Source organism: Lissotriton vulgaris, chromosome 7, assembly GCF_964263255.1.
Source record: "Lissotriton vulgaris chromosome 7, aLisVul1.2, whole genome shotgun sequence".
NCBI lineage: Eukaryota > Metazoa > Chordata > Amphibia > Caudata > Salamandridae > Lissotriton > Lissotriton vulgaris.
The window spans coordinates 517,465,108-517,481,327 of NC_141695.1; the positions used below are offsets into that span (position 1 = coordinate 517,465,108).

The window sequence follows — 16,220 nt, forward strand, 5'->3', positions numbered from 1 at the left end:
ATAGGTCCTAAAGAAAGCCAGCTCATTACAAAGGCCTGGCTGAAACATGTTGAACACAAAGGATGTGGGAGACTGGGTGGGGCTCGATGATGAAGCATGCCACCAACTAGGTTGGTGGATGAGGGCTTTCAAAAGAAATAATATTTCTTCCTTCAGTACAAACACACTATCCCTATGCCCTTTCAGGCTAGTTCCCATTGACAATACATATATTTCAGGGGAAGTGAACTAGCCCTGCTGTTCCTCCCTGACCCCTTGATACCTAATAATATGGGGTTTGCCATAGTTGGTAGCCAGGTCTAGAATATCCATGAATTTGACGAAGTGGTCCACTGGCACACGCAGAGCTTTTGGCACTCGAGCAAGTCGGATCGCATCGGCCGTGTATAAAAGTGCAGGCACCTGGGTGTCAGCAACTCTAGGGGTATCGGCCTGAAAAGAGATCAAGTGTGGGTAGAGGTCATTAATACATCAAATGAAATTTAAAGGGGCCAAAATACATCCTTGGGAGTGCTGGAGGCTCAATGACGGGGACATTTCACCATTTGGACTTAATACACACTTTTGCCACTAGGTCAGCATGCAGGTTATACAAAATACTCACCAGAGATTCTTCTACACCCATACCCAAGAGCCTCAGCCACAACTTGGACTGGCTAACAGAGTCAAACGCTGTTGAAAGGTCCATAAAGGCAATATAAAGAAAGAAGGCAGCGTTTGACTGAGATATGCTAATTGATTATCAAGCTCAGATTCAAGCACTGTTCAATCGTTCCCAGAATGAAATGTAGACAAGATATGCTGCTCCTGAGCCCTTGCAGCAAGACGATTGTAAATAACCCATACCAATATTTTTAACAGTGCTATCTAATAAGAGATAGGCCTATAGCACTTTGGGGAAATCTGATCACCTTTCTTAAAGATGGGTACAATTGTTGCCAGTTTCCATGATTAAGGGATGTGAATATTTAATGAACCATTAAAACATTAGTGATCAAGGGTCCTCAATGAGCAACATTACATCTTATTAGATAAATTGGGGTCCCATCTGGGCCTGGGGCATAACTGCCTACACTCTTGTGCATTGCCCTTTCAACTTCTGGCAGAGATATTATCACATCACAGGAGGAGAATTATTTAACCTGCTATGTAAGAGATCAGCTACCTCGTCATCTTCTTCTAGGTGGTGATTAGCAGAGAAGTGAACCACCCACTCAGAGCCAAGAGTATTACATTGTAGCAGAAAATTATAAGGGACATTTCTAAACATGACTTTATTAACGGCATCCCAAAATATTTTACTATTGTAACCAAACACAGCTGTTTGCAGAGTTTTCCTATCCAATCTATGCTGGGCCTCCTTTCTAGCTTTAAGAGCTAGCTTGTATGCTTGACGAGCAAGCCGCACCTCAGATGGCACTCTTGGGGAGAAAGCTGAAGCTAACCTTAGGTGTCTATTTGGCACAAGCAGTGCTCGTCGAACCATCAAGGGTACCCCTTGTCTGACCACACTGGCTTGGAGAGTACATGTTTAATGGTCTGAGCTAATGCATCATAATGATCTAACATAACACACCCACAAGCTTCTGATAGAGAGTTGAGAAATAAATCCTGGGACTGGGTTAGAATGGAGACAAGGGCGACGTTAGGATTTTTGAGGCGCCAAACTAGTGTAAGCCCTATCTGTAGAGTGCTGAGTGGGTTGGATATTACTAGTCAATTTAAGTATCCTTACGGGAAGCAACACTAACACAGACAATGCATCATGGTCCCCCTATTCCGTTTGCACAGCATCCCCTTTTAAAAAAAACGATCCATTAATTCCTATTTACAAAAAATATAATCAATAGTCGATTGGCAGCCATGACCCCTAAACGTTGTCAGAAGGCACTTAACCTCATTTAAATAATCAACTAAATCAATTAGATCGTGTGAAGTCAAGTATTTTACCAGGTCAATGCCCAGTGCTTCACTGAGCTCCCCTAGAGATCTCCCCTCCACAAGGCCTCCCCCTGCTATTTTTCCATACAAGATAAATGGGGGCTGCGACTTTTCATTATCCTTTGGAGGTTTAAATTAGACAAAAAGTTAAACAACTGAGCAAAATAAGTACATAAAGAGTTAACAAAGTCATTGTTATTAAAAAAAATTAAATAAAAAGTTAGCGAGAAGATCTATCCCGGACCTTTAAAATTTAGAAGGCTGGGGACTCTGTATCAATGGGTGTCACATCCGCACATGGATAGACACAGACCCAAATTGCAAGCCCACCCATAGACCTACAATGAGGAGAGGGAATTAGTTGGCTGGAATAGCATGCATAACCATCAAATAAAATGGGAGTGTTCACCCTGGTCTTCTACAAGACAATAATATCGTATTTGTTAATAAATGTTCGCCAGTCAAGATAATCTACTTTGCCTCTGAGCCCTGCTACATTCCAACTTAAATAATTACTACGCAGTTTTGTGTCCAACTAAGACTCCATCCGAAGGGGCAGTAATCTGGTCAATATCAATGTCAATAGGCAGGTTTGCCACAGACGGAAGTCAATTGATGTTTGCAAGGCCGTCAAATCTATTCGAATTAGGGATGGTGAAAAACGCAGTTGGCCTCGGCGATGTGATTGCAGGACCTTAGGGAAGAGCCCCAGGTAGCATTCCAAAAGTTTGAGAGGTAATATGACAAGGAGAGGGCAAGTGTTGTTTGAAGGGAGGACCCATAGGGCTAAAACTGTTCAGATGATAAACAATTGGGAGTTCATAGAAAAAGCCCAATGAGACAAAGGTGACAGCGCTCCTCAGAGCAGTGGGCGAGCAAGAACAAAACAATAAATTGTACACTAAAAACGGACATCTAAAATTGATAATGATACAGCCACTGGTGGGGTCTTCAGGATCAGGTTGATCCCATGCACATCTGCGCACCATTAACATATCTTTAGCATTAGTTAACAGGAAGGAGTCGTTTCTGTCCTGTAACTCCAGTTCTGTAGTAGGGGTATCTCTGTTATAGTCATAATCTAGTGAATAGTCCCGCCCATGTGCGTGGACCCCGGCAATCAAAAATAATCTCTTAAGTTATCACATCATGCAGACCCTGCAAGACACTTAAGAGAGAATTTAAAGACAAATAATGCAGCCTATATCCACAGGCTACACTGTCCAGTACTTCAACTAGAAATTCCACCAAACACCACACACAACCCAGCCTGCAGTTTCTATCATAGAGAAACTTGCCTCCACCAGTAAAAGACTCTGGAATGATAGAGAGGAAGGCATGGACAGACAAGCCCCATAGGCTGCCATTATGTGGCTTAAATAGGATACTGTGCCTTTAAGAGAACTTTCCAGAACTTTCTCCCAGTATCACAGAATGCATAGCAGGTCCCTCTTACTTTCAGTTCTTTTTGAAGGCGTAGCACGCCAGACCTGTAGCATTCCTTACATGAATAATTATGTCCACCGGAGAGGAGGGCGGGCGCTTATGATTATAACAGAGATACCCCTACTACAGAACTGGAGTTACAGGACAGAAACTACTCCTTCTGTAGTAGGGGATCTCTGTGTATAGTCATAATCTAGTGAATAGAATAGCAAGCCCATCCCCACACCAAAGCGGCGGTGGAGAAAGAAATTAACACCACTACTGTGCGAACAAATTCCGCAGCGAAGCCTGTCCAACCTGAGCATCTGCCCTGGCATCAGTGTCCAGACAGTAATGCTTAGCAAAGGTATGAACCGACTTCCAAGTGGCTGTTTTGCTTTGCAGATTTCAGCTATCGGCACGTTACGGAGCAAGGCTGTCGTGGCAGCTTTGCCCCTGGTGGAATGAGCCTTATTCGCTTTTTGGTAACACAATTGTATGCAGGACACAATCCACCTAGAAATGGACTGCTTAGAGGTAGCAAGACCCGTCCTGACTGATCCATAATTAATAAACAACTGGTCAGACCTACGAATATCTTTGGTTTTATCCAGATAAAATTTCAACACCCTCCTAACATCCAGGGAATGGAGAGACCTTTCCGCTGGAGATGAAGGATTCTGAAAAAACGTAGGCAAAGTTATGGTCTGGTTGACATGAAAATCAGAAATAACCTTGGGAAGAAATTTAGGGTGAGTACGCATAACAACCTTAGCAGCATGAAATACAGTATAAGGTTCTTGGCAACACAACGCCTGAATTTCACTCACCCTGAGGGCCGATGTAATGCCCACGAGGAACGCCGCCTTCCAGGACAGGTGCTGCACCGAAGCCTTATGAATAGGTTCAAAAGGCTCCTTCATCAACCTGGACAGCACCACATTCAGTTCCCATGAAGGCGAAGGAAGCCTGACAGGAAGGAATACTTTCTTCAATCCTTCCAGAAAATCTTTGATCACAGGGATCTGGAAAAAGGAAGTCTGTGAAGGGCATTTCCTGTAGGCAGTCAATGCAGCGAGATGAACCTTAATGGAATGAACATTAAGTTCAGACTGCGCCAAATGTAGAAGGTAAAGAAGGATGACATCTTCCTTACACGTCGTCGGGTTATGGTTCTTAGACTGGCACCAGATACAGAACCTCTTCCACTTGTAACTATAGGAAGTCCGAGTGGAAGGTCTCTTAGACTCCTTCAGTATGTACATGCAATCCTCAGGCAGATTCAGATGGCCATATTGCACTATCTCAGGAGCCATGCCGCCAAACTCAAAGACGAGAGGTTGGGGTGTAACATCCGTCCCCAGAACTTCGTGAGAAGGCGAATGTGAGGAAGGAGAGACCGGTGAAGCAGGTCCGTGAACCACCACTGTCTGGGCCATTCCGGGGCAATGAGTATCATCCGAGCCCTGGACCGGGCCAGCTTGATGAGCACCGCCGGAATCAGGGGAATGGGAGGAAAAGCGTACAGAAAGCTGTTCGACCAGTTGATCCATAACGCGTTCCCCAGCGTCCCCCACTGGTAGTACCTGGAGGCGAAGTGTCTGCATTTGCTGTTTTCGGCGGTGGCGAACAAATCTACGTCTGGAGTTCCCCACCTTGCGAAGACTTCTCCTAGTACTTCGTCGTTTATGACCCATTCGTGGTTTTCCTGAACCAGTCTGCTCAGCGCGTCTGCCTGAACATTCTGCACACCTAGCAGATGGGTAGCCGCTATTGTCAGTCCTCTGGCTAGGAGCCAGTGCCAGATCGCTTGCGCCTCCTGCGACAGAGTGCGCGATCTCGAGCCCCCCTGCTTGTTGAGGATAATACATTGTGGTGGTATTGTCCGTCTGTACAAGCAGAGAGTTGGTCTGGAAGGAAGGAAGAAAGGCCTTCAGTGCCAAGTGAACAGCTCTGAGTTCCAGGAAATTGATGTGATATGTGGCCTCCATCGGTGACCAAGTTCCTTGAATCTGTAGGTTCCCGGAGTGCGCTCCACACCCCAGGAGAGAAGCATCCGTCACGACAGTCTGCGAGGGAATGTCCTTGTGAAAGGGAACCCCTCTGAGGAGATTCTCCGCTGAACACCACCACTTCAGAGACTGAAGAGCATGCAGAGACAGTCGTATCTTGTCGTCCCAAGATCCTTTCCTCTGATCCCACTGATCTTCCAAGCACTCCTGCAGCGGTCTCATGTGCAGCCGTGCGTGTGGCGTCAGGAAGATACAAGAGGCCATCGATCCCAGTAGAGAAGACGCCGTCCTCACTGTTGTAGATGGAGTTGTCATAAGAGCCTGAGCCTTCCGAAGGAGAGATAATCGTCGCTCTTCCGAAGGAGACACGCTTGCTGACAGCGTATTGATGGAGGCTCCCAAGTACTGTATGCATTGGACCGGAGTCGGGACAGACTTGGACATGTTGATGTGCAACCCCAGCTTGTTCAAGAGAACGCACGTCTTCTGGAAGTGTGCTCGCGCTTCCGAGAAGGAGGATGCCTTGATCAACCAATCGTCCAGGTACGGGTACACAAACACCTTGTTCTTCCATAGGTGCGCTGCTACCACCGCCATGCACTTCGAGAATGTTCTCGGCCCAGACTTTAGTCTGAATGGGAGTACTGTGTATTGATAATGATTGGCGCCGACTTGGAACCGCAGGAACTTCCTGTGTTTGTGTTTGTGTGCAATGGGCACATGGAAGTACGCATCCTGTAGTTCTATAGCACATAGCCAGTCTCCCTGTTGCAACTGAGGATAAATCTGATGCAACGACAGCATGCGGAACTTTTCCCTGCGAATCCATTTGTTTGCCTGTCGCAAGTCCAGAATGGGCCTGAACTCGTTCTTGTCCTTCTTGCGAACCAGGAAGAACCGGGAGTACAGACCTCTTCCTCTCTGAGACAGAGGTACATCTTCTATCGCCCTTTTCCTTAACAGGATATCCGCTTCCGCCTGAAGCTCGCGCAGCTGAAACTGCGAGCTGACCGGTGGAATCGCTGGAGGCGGGCTGGTGAACCGAATACTGTATCCATTGCAAACAATATTCAGCACAAACTTGTCCTGAGTAATTTTTCTCCACTCTGCCAGAAAAAATTGAATGCTTCCCCCTACCGGAGTGGGTAACAGATCCGGGGGAAGTAGGTTCCTAGGGCTTAGACCCGGCCTGGCCCTTGGTCGCTGGAGCCGACTGCTGGCCTCCTCTGCCCTTCTGGCGTTTCTGGAATGGCTTACGGAACTGTTGTTGTTGTTGCGACTGTCCCGAAGCCTGGCAATGTCCTCTGCCTTGCCCACCGAACCGCCGTTGGAATGGGCGGTACGATTTCTTCATTTCTTTAGGCTTCTCCAGACCCACAGCTGTGAGCGTTTCGGCCTCCGCATTCATGCGGGCCATCTCGTCATCCGCATGTTTCCCAAAGAGGGTCTCGCCCGAGAATGGAAGGTTGGCTACCCTCTGCTGTGCGTCCGGTTTCAGTGACGTAAGGCGGAGCCAGGCGTGACGTCGCTGGTTAACCTCATGGCAAAAACCATGTGCCGCTAATAGGGATGAGTCTGCTGCAGCGCTGATAATCTCATTCGCCACCAGCATCCCTTCATTCAGCACTTCCTGGAAGTACTCCCGCTTCTCGCGAGGCAAGTGTTCCGCAAACTGCTGGAGGGAGTCCCAGAGGGCGCAGTCGTAGCGCCCCAACAAAGCCGTGGCACTCGCAGCCTTCATAGAGGTCGCCGATGTTCCACATACTTTCCTCCCTGCAGAATCCATCCATCTAGACTCCTTATCCGGGGGAACCGTGGATGACGGGGTGGTGGCATGTTGTTTGCGGGCCGCCGTCACAATCACAGAATACGGAGGAGATTCCGCCCATAGAAAGGTCGGGTCCGAATCGGGAGCCCGGTACTTTTTCATCAATCTCGACGAAGCCGCCTTCGTCACCGCAGGGGTGAGGAAAAGGGCCATGGCCGGTTCCTCCAGGCCCGGCAGCAGAGGACGAGACAGGCGTTTTTGATGTAATGTCTCGAAAATGACTGATGTCTTAGGCGTAGGCACCGTCAAAGATATGCCCAACTTTGCAGCGCCTCTCAAAAGAACATCATGGAACGCTACCAGGTCATCAATCGGAGACACCCTCGTGTCCGGTGATCCCGACAAGGTCGGAGAGTAGTCCCTGGTTCCTGAGGACCTCGTGTGAGAGCGAGATCTGTGCCTCCTATGGCGGTGTCTCGACCGCGTGGACGATCTGTGGCTCGAACGCTCCTTCCTCCTAGAGCGAGAGCGTGATCTGCCAGCCCGTGGCCGCTCCACAGGTTTCCGTGGGGGAGTCTTCCTCGGTTCCTCCTGGGGTCTAGGTTTCAGTGTCCCCTTAGGAGGCGCGGCAGAGGAGGTAATGACGTGGACCTCGGCGGAGGGACCGGAGGTATCACCGACCGAGGGGCAGGCCCATGCGGCGGAAGCGGTGGCAGTGGTCTGCCTGGCGGAAGTGGAGGGTTGGAGGGAGGGTCCTCCTTAGGTACAGGCGGAGGTGGCGACCTAGGCTGAGATGGCGTGTATACCAACGAGTACACCGAGCCCGGTGACCCCTTCGGCGAAGGGGGCTGAGATCCAGCCCCTTCAGCAGGCGATCGCTTCCTCTTGCATCCTCCACTAGATCCAGTCTGACTTCTGGGGCCAGAACTCGTCTTGCGCCGTTTAGGAGAGGTGGAGCGACTCCTAGACGCCGATCTCTTCTATCTCGACGCTGAGCGTCGCTTTTCCGGCATCGAACGTCGCCTCCGCGACTCCGGCGTCGATCGCCCCCTCCGCGACGTCGATCTCTTCTTCCACGACGTCTAACGCCGCCTCCGCGACGTCGACCTCTTCTGTCGTGACGCCGTACGCCGCCTCCACGACGTCGAACGTTCCGTTTTCGACGACGAGCAACGATTCCTCCTTCTTGAGGTCCTCGACGTCGAGGAGCCCCTCAACGTCGACCGTTGTCTCGACGGCGATCGGCGGTGTCGCCTCGACGGCGAGCGCCGATGCTTGTCGCTCCGTCTTCGACGTCGATAGGTCGACTCCGACGTTGACGATGACGACGACGGTGGTTTCGACGGTGGCCTCTCCAGGCCCTTCGACGTCGAATCGTCACGCAGTCTCGACCCGGAGCCCCGGGGAGACGGGGAACACACCGCCGTCATCCCTCTCGACGTCGTCGTCGATGCATTCGACGTCGACGGAGACCGGGGCCGTTTGCTGGTCTTCCTGCCTCTGGGGATCCCCCCAGAGGCCTCAGCAGAGGCAGAGGGAACCTTCCCAGCCTGCCCAGACCCACCTGCAGCCTGCAGACGTCTCTCTTCAAGGCCTTGAAGCCTAATCTTCAGCCTGTCCCTCAAGGTCCTTGCTGAGAACTGCTGGCAGATGGCACAGTCTTCAGGGACATGTTCTTCAGGGAGACATACAATGCAGACGTCGTGTGGAACCCTCTTGGCCTTCTTCCTTCCACATGCTGGGCACTTGTCAAAAAGACCAGGCATTTTAGAGCCCTAAAACGCCTGAACCAACACACAGGGGAGAAGAAAAGCACCAAGAAAGCTAAACTCAAACACTTTTATACAGAAAAGTGACAAAAATCCAATAAACCCTTGAAACAATGCCAGGGTCCTGTTAGCAGGAGCCGGAAAAAAGAACTGAAAGAAAGAGGGACCTGCTATGCATTCTGGGATACTGGGAGAAAGTTCTGGAAAGTTCTCTTAAAGGCACAGTATCCTATTTAAGCCACATAATGGCAGCCTATGGGGCTTGTCTGTCCATACCTTCCTCTCTATCATTCCAGAGTCTTTTACTGGTGGAGGCAAGTTTCTCTATGATAGAAACTGCAGGCTGGGTTTTGTGTGGTGTTGTTTGGTGGAAATTCTAGTTGAAGTACTGGACAGTGTAGCCTGTGGATATAGGCTGCATTATTTGTCTTTAAATTCTCTCTTAAGTGTCTTGCAGGGTCTGCATGATTTGACAACTTAAGAGATTATTTTTGATTGCTGGGGTCCACGCACATGGGCGGGACTATTCACTAGATTATGACTATACACAGAGATCCCCTACTACAGAACCTTTTATGCCAAACTAACCAGTCTAATATTTTATTGTATAGTTCCCCATAAGATTCAGACTGGGCCTTACTCAAAGGAGGGACCCCAAAGACTACGGTCACGTAAGGACACGCTGCAGGTGATAGATTTACTACAAATTTGTTGGGCCCCTACTTACGCCATAAGGGGTCCTTAGCCAACTTAGAAGCCAGAAAAGCCACACCAGAGTGCCTCAAACTTGTGGCTGTCACAACGCTAGAGCACGTATCCAGTCGGGTAGCCCCAATTGGCCTGCTCTTCAGGTGGTTTTGACTGACACGCTCCTCACATGGAGAGTTTCTGACTGGAGCTGAACCCTTGGGTGCCTCACTGTTGGATACCAAGACAGGAGCCTCGCTGTGGAACAAACTTGCATTTATTTATGTGTCCTGAAACAAGTGGATGATTGACGTTATCTCCAAAGGCAGGGGCTGATGAGTAAGAGCCCACCAGGGCCAAAGCTATTTTAGATTTCATGGCGTCCAGACGTGATAACAGGGGTGGGGGGGTGGAGAGTTTCAAATTAAGCCAGGTCTTAAGCTGAACAAAAAAGTTTTCCAATTGGAGAGACAGATAATCGCTAGCCACATGCTGAGGAGTCCCTACCCTTGAAGGAGAAATACAATGGGGGAGAACATGAGACCTTGACCCATCGGTCTGAGAGGGAATTGACTGAGGAGCCGGATCGAGGATGATGTAATCACAGCACTGTTTGCAAGTCCCCTGTTTAGACTTTATTAGTTGTGCTGCTGCTTTTAAAGAAGAGTGGCTTGGCGACTTCAAGGGATTCTGGTATAATGGGGACACACATGGTGAAATGCCAGGCGCACCCACAAATCCACCAGATAAACAATTCACCAAAATAGGACTAGACTAACTGGGTCTAGCACTACAGTTCTTATTGCCACCATCACTAGTGCTTAGGAACAACCTTCGATCAGAGAGCGGAATCTCTCCACTAACAATGCTGATTGCCTGCTCCAGCATGCAATCAATGAAAGTAGTTTTAAGAGAGTGGGGTAATAGCAGAACCGGGACCAATGGCCTTCTTTTTCCACATGATGGTTAGATCAATCGACAGTAGGCAAGTGGCATAAATGCAATGCAAGAGCCCACGATATCAAACAATCAACAAAATCACCAAGTGGACACAAGCAATGATGATATAAAGAATAAAGGCCACCATAAAAACTGTACCGTCTGGTGTGATGAGCCAAGGGACCAGACCAAGCCCAGCCTCTCCGGTCAAATATGGGCCTGCCCTTGGCCCAAGCGATGCCTACACGCTTCTCGCACAGTCGGACAGCAGAAAGGCCTGTATAGTGCTTGTTGGTTACACAGGTGCAGTGGGCACCAGAGACCGCCTCCTAGGGCCACGGGAAGCTGGGCATTATAGTCCAGAGACAATTGGGCGTGAGTAGCCTCCCACGAGGCAGGACGGCAGAACGTGCTTAGTAGCGCTTACTGGTTGCACACGTGCAGTGAGGACCAAAGACCGCGTCCTGAGGCCCTGGGCATGAAGTCCAGAAGCAAATGCGGGCATGAGTGGCCTCACTCTTTACCTTGCCACTTCCACCGCTCTATTACCTTCCCCTTCTTGCCTCTCTATTAGCTCTTTCTCTACCTCGCCACTCTCCCTCTCACTTCTCTAATTTATTCATGTCTCTACCTCTAATCTCTCCGTCTACTTAGTCTATCTCTACACCACCACTACCTACGTTTGCTACCTCAACCCATCTGTTCTACTTTTATTCAATCTACTTCATCTCTCACTACTTTACTCCTTTCTCACTTCCTATTTTCCTACCCATATCTTTTACCCCTCCCCTGTCTTTCTCACACATCCCTTTCAGCACACACTTCACCATTTCAACTAAGCCCTACTACTTCCCTATCTTTATACTGATCTGTCTACCTACATTTTAATACCTAATCTGTTTCTAATTCCATTTCTACTTCCTTCCACATCATCTCTAGCTCTGCTTCTGTATCAACTTCGCCTCACTTTCTCTTCCTCACCTATCTCCCTACTTCTCCTCTCAACACCCTGTACGACATTTTTTCTTCCTGCTATTCACCCTATCTCACTTTCTCTCTGCCGCCTTTGCCTTTATCTTACCTTGTATACCTCAGTATTTCTTATTAACTCGATACACGGAATAGCTGTTTACTTCAACCTCTCCCTGCCTTTTTCGATTTCTAACTTACCTCTCTTTCTGCCTTATCTCTCACTACCTCACCAGATATCATGCTCAAAATCCCCAGAGAAGGTTTTTTTCCACTGTTGCAACACGAATGATAATAGGGAAGAGGAATTAATATCTGCATACAAGTTCAAGGACTTTGAGCATAAGTCTTTTTTTAATATTAAGCATTAGTCCTCTACACATCAGCCAATTCACCCTTATAAGTAAGTGTCTAACCTACAAAGGGAGGAATAGGTTGATTAGAATTTAAATTCCATATGAAAGGTTTGCAGAAAGTTAAACTAAATCTAAATTTAAGGGCAAAAATGTTTATGCCATCCCCGGATTTGAAATGTAACATATAATTCAATACTGTTTGGCATCATACCAGCCTGTCTGGATCACCTAAAAATTGATACTAAACGCCAAGCTGTTCTTAACAGAGGGCTCCAAAGTATCTTGCCCAGGGCTCAAAAAATCCTTAAGAGGCCACTGACATAGCTCATTTCTCCAGCATCTAAATACTTTTGTTACATCTAAATGTAAAGAAAAAGAAAGGAATGGAGGCCATGCTATGTTAATAATGTTGAAAAATAGGGACAGGTGTGCGTTTGGTTTGGGGGAACAGAGCTTTAGAATCTGTTTTCATCAGAAAACGTGTTTCAAGTTGTAAATAAAAACTCGGAAAATGTAAATAGGTTTGTTCTTTGAAAATCATGATGAGCCTAGGACAAAACCTTGTGTACTTCTAATACAGTCAGAGAGGAGATGCACAAACTGTTAAGATACAAAACGTATGTAGATTGATTTAACCTACCTTTTTAGAGTTGCTGAATCTGCTTCCACATACATTTCCCAAATAGTAGAGCATTAAAAAAGTTCAACTGTCTAATATGCTCTTAGGGCACAAAGAACGGACAGCAGGTAATCATGCAGGGCATAAATAGATGTACTCTGCTCGGTGTTAGGACTAATTTATACAATTCTATGAAATACTTTTTAGTGTAAGAAGTGCTTAACTACTGCCGGTGGTTGGCACCACTTTTTTTTTTTATTATCAGACATTGACCCAGGGCAGGAAAGGCAGAAAAGAGAGATAAAAGAAATATAAGAAAACAGTAACGAAGGGAGATCGCAGGAATGTAAACGAACCAGCGAGATAACAAAACGTTTAGGATGGCATTAGGTGATATCAAGACTAGACAATCTTATATTCGGGAAGTCCGTCATTCACCCCGACTGATGGTGGGCACCAAAGAAAAACTTTGGGCTCTTGCACTTATTGTTCACAAATTAAACGCTGAGTGCAAGTGTGGCTTGCTGTCTGAATCATCCTAGCATTTAGAAACATTTGGCACACTGACGAAATTAGAAAATCTTACTTTCTCAGATGCAGTTGCAATTCTTGTTCCTTGTAAATTTAATGAAATACAGCTTAAGACCCCTTCGTGCGCCGGTATGTCTACAGGTGGCTTTTCTGTATTTGCCAGGTCTACTATCTGTACATGCCCAGTATGTGTTCCAGGGAATGCAAGGAGGGAATTGTTACTGTTAGGACACAGAACGCAGAGTCCTAAAAACAAAACACAAGAACAAAATGCAAGTTATAATGTTCCCACAGACATATTACCGATAAGCCACAAAATCAGATATATTATATGAAGAATGAATGTAAAGTTTTGCTTAAATGACCATTCAACAGATGGAACAATTAGCGATTTTCACAAAAGTGTATGTGTCTACAGTCATAGCCCACTTCTGTCCATCTTCATTGGAACCTGTTACACATAATAAATTGAATTACTAGGGGTGGGCGGTAAACTTCGCTCCTCTATCGGAGTTTTGCCCACTTTGCGCTCCGACTGAAGCACAGAGTTCCAGAAAAACTCCACAAACTGCAGAGTTTTTCTCATGCACGGCTCGCTGAGTGCAAGCGAGAAAAACTGAGCGCAAGGACGAGTCCTGACGTGATTTCTTAACGAGGGCAGTTGTGGCAGGTCACTACCGTTCACGTTGATAATGCTGCTGCTCGAGTAAAAAAAAATCTACTCAAGCGGCAGAAAGAAGCAGTGCCTTCTGGCGCGGCACGTGGTGCCATTCACGCTGAAATTCAGCACAGAACAAGCTACAGGCGCTAAAAATCAGTGTGACATGCTGAAATTCTGCTGCTCGCGGAACGCCATGGAATCTTGCTGAATTTGTATGTAACTTCACAGAATTCCTCAGCGTAAACTCTGCGAGTTCCATCCACCCCAACTTATGTGGACACTAATTCTTCTATGTCTGTATCTTCTCAAGATGATCTCAAGAATGTAAATCTGAACTCCCAAAAACCAGTCAATGTCACATAACACACAGGACATATCACCCAAGTGCAGAGAATACTCACAAATATACATTCATTTACATGTGGGGATAACGGAGCACTTCACAAGGAGGAATATATTTTTTACAATTAGTTACCTTAGATATATGTCTAGGTTGTTCGTGAACACTAAATAGGAATGTAGAGGTCCACATGACTGCTGCTTCAAACAGCATATGTCTAGGAAGTGAATAAACACCAGCCCAGGGTGACCGATCTGCGGGAACCAGAAACCAGAGATCCAGTCACAGACAACAGAACCCCATCAGGCCTATGCTCTGGTAAGCATGGACCGGATACCATCTCTTGTAAATCGTGGCCCCAGCCTGACAGGAAAGATGGAGCCAAGGGCCCTAACAAATAGCTGGATGCACAGACACTAGGCCTTATTGAGCTGATGGGATAACGATTTCTCTATATGGCAAACAACCCATATTCAGAACATGTAAGGTGATGTGGAGGACAGACAGCAGTTGCTAGACCATGACCCACAGTTCCAAGGAGGAAGTAGGCGGGATGCATGCTGCGAATAACTATGAAGTGATACAAACCTCATATGTGAGATACTGAGCCCAATGGGGGCATTGGATTCTTATAGGGAGGTATATTTTCAAACTGGCCCAGAATCATTGCAACACATCTGGTATTTCTTGATTTGGGTACGTAGGTAGAACCCAATAATTAGGTGGGCCCAAAAGTGAAATAGGGGGAATTGCCCCACACTTGCCCACAGTATTAGTTGCTCCCTCACTGCTATCTGCTCTACTACTCTGAGTATGTATAGAACACTTCTGGGAGTAGGTGCTGTGTCCGGAATGCAATGGGAGGAAGAGAGTAAGTGTGTGCCACTAGGACGAGTGTGTATGTATACTACAAATGCATGCTTTATCCTCCTTTCCAGAGAGCTGCAGTTGCTTTTCTTACATTTCGTTTGTCATGCTTCGACATAATACTGTAAATAAACGTCTGGTGAGAAGAACCTAGTCAGCTTGTGACTGTGTCTAAATAGAAGGATGCATGATAAAGTGTTTTCAGTGTGTGCACACAAGAATTACAATATGAAAAAAGAAATTCCTATAGTACACAACACAAACTACGCAGTATGCTCACTTCAGATGAGGTTGTAGTCAACTAGAAGCGCATACACAAGGTCCCGAGATGGTTTGTTTGGCATTCACTCAAGGGGATCAATGTGAGAGTGTGTGTGTTTTTTAGTTAAGGATTACAGAAGGTGACTAGCTTTTACAACAAAAAATTGTAAAAATAAGAAACAACAGTTAAAGTGGTAGTTAATCCTCACCTCTTCCATGTCATCTTTTACAAGTTAGCACATTACATAAGTCATGCAATGCTGCATCATGTCTTCAATAATATCAATCAAATGATAAACACAAGCACAGAAAACAAAAATCACAATGAGACCGTATTATATGAGAGGCAATTACCTCCAGGATATCAAGTTATCAGCATGCTTAGAAACCTATGATGTTTATACAATATTTTTTTAATAAACAGCAACATCAACCCATAAAAAAACATATTTGCTCAATTAACAACATTTACCCCAGCAATGTTATAATTAAATCAGTTAATCTTTCACACACACAGTTGATTGCTTTTACTATATAATTGCCTCCTTCACATGATGGTTGGGGTTTCAATGGGCCCAGTAAGTGCGGGAAAAGTCCCTCCACAAGACTATGCAATTTCATGAAATGGAAACGTTTCTGCATATGGTGCCAGGATGATGGACATAATCTAACCACCTGTCGGAAGGACGTTAATTTACCTTACCTGATTTACTTAGTTCAAGACAAGCCACAATTCACTAAAGGTTCCCCTGGCTTCTATTACAGAATACAAAAAATCTCCAAATCAGCCATAATCTTTAGGTCGAAGCCTTCCAGAAAGCATAGCAGACTCATTTGCTGAAGATATCTTGGGACATTCAGAGAGCTTCACTAGAATTCATTTCGTCCACTGCTTACCATTGGTTTTGCGGTTTGTAACTCACATTTCATTGCTTTCTATTTCCTGGCTCTATTTGTTTAAGGCTGCCCAGTTTGACTTTGTCCCTTACGTTGCCCAAACCTTGTTTACTGTACCCTGCCAAGATCTCACTTTCTGTAAAAAGGCCTTTAAATCTTATTCTTATCTTGTCACATT

The 16,220-nt window shown here is 46.5% G+C and overlaps 1 protein-coding gene across 4 annotated transcripts in view; it reads right to left on the reverse strand.

Annotated features, from left to right (window-relative positions):
* WDR45B (WD repeat domain 45B) overlaps window positions 1-16,220 on the reverse strand; it is a 523,690-nt gene that overhangs the window by 137,210 nt on the left and 370,260 nt on the right. For all 4 annotated transcript variants that reach the window (XM_086930594.1, XM_086930595.1, XM_086930596.1 and 1 more), the window contains one exon: window positions 13,072-13,262. In XM_086930594.1, coding sequence (XP_086786720.1) covers window positions 13,072-13,262 — 191 coding nt within the window. The remainder of the gene's footprint in view (window positions 1-13,071; window positions 13,263-16,220) is intronic.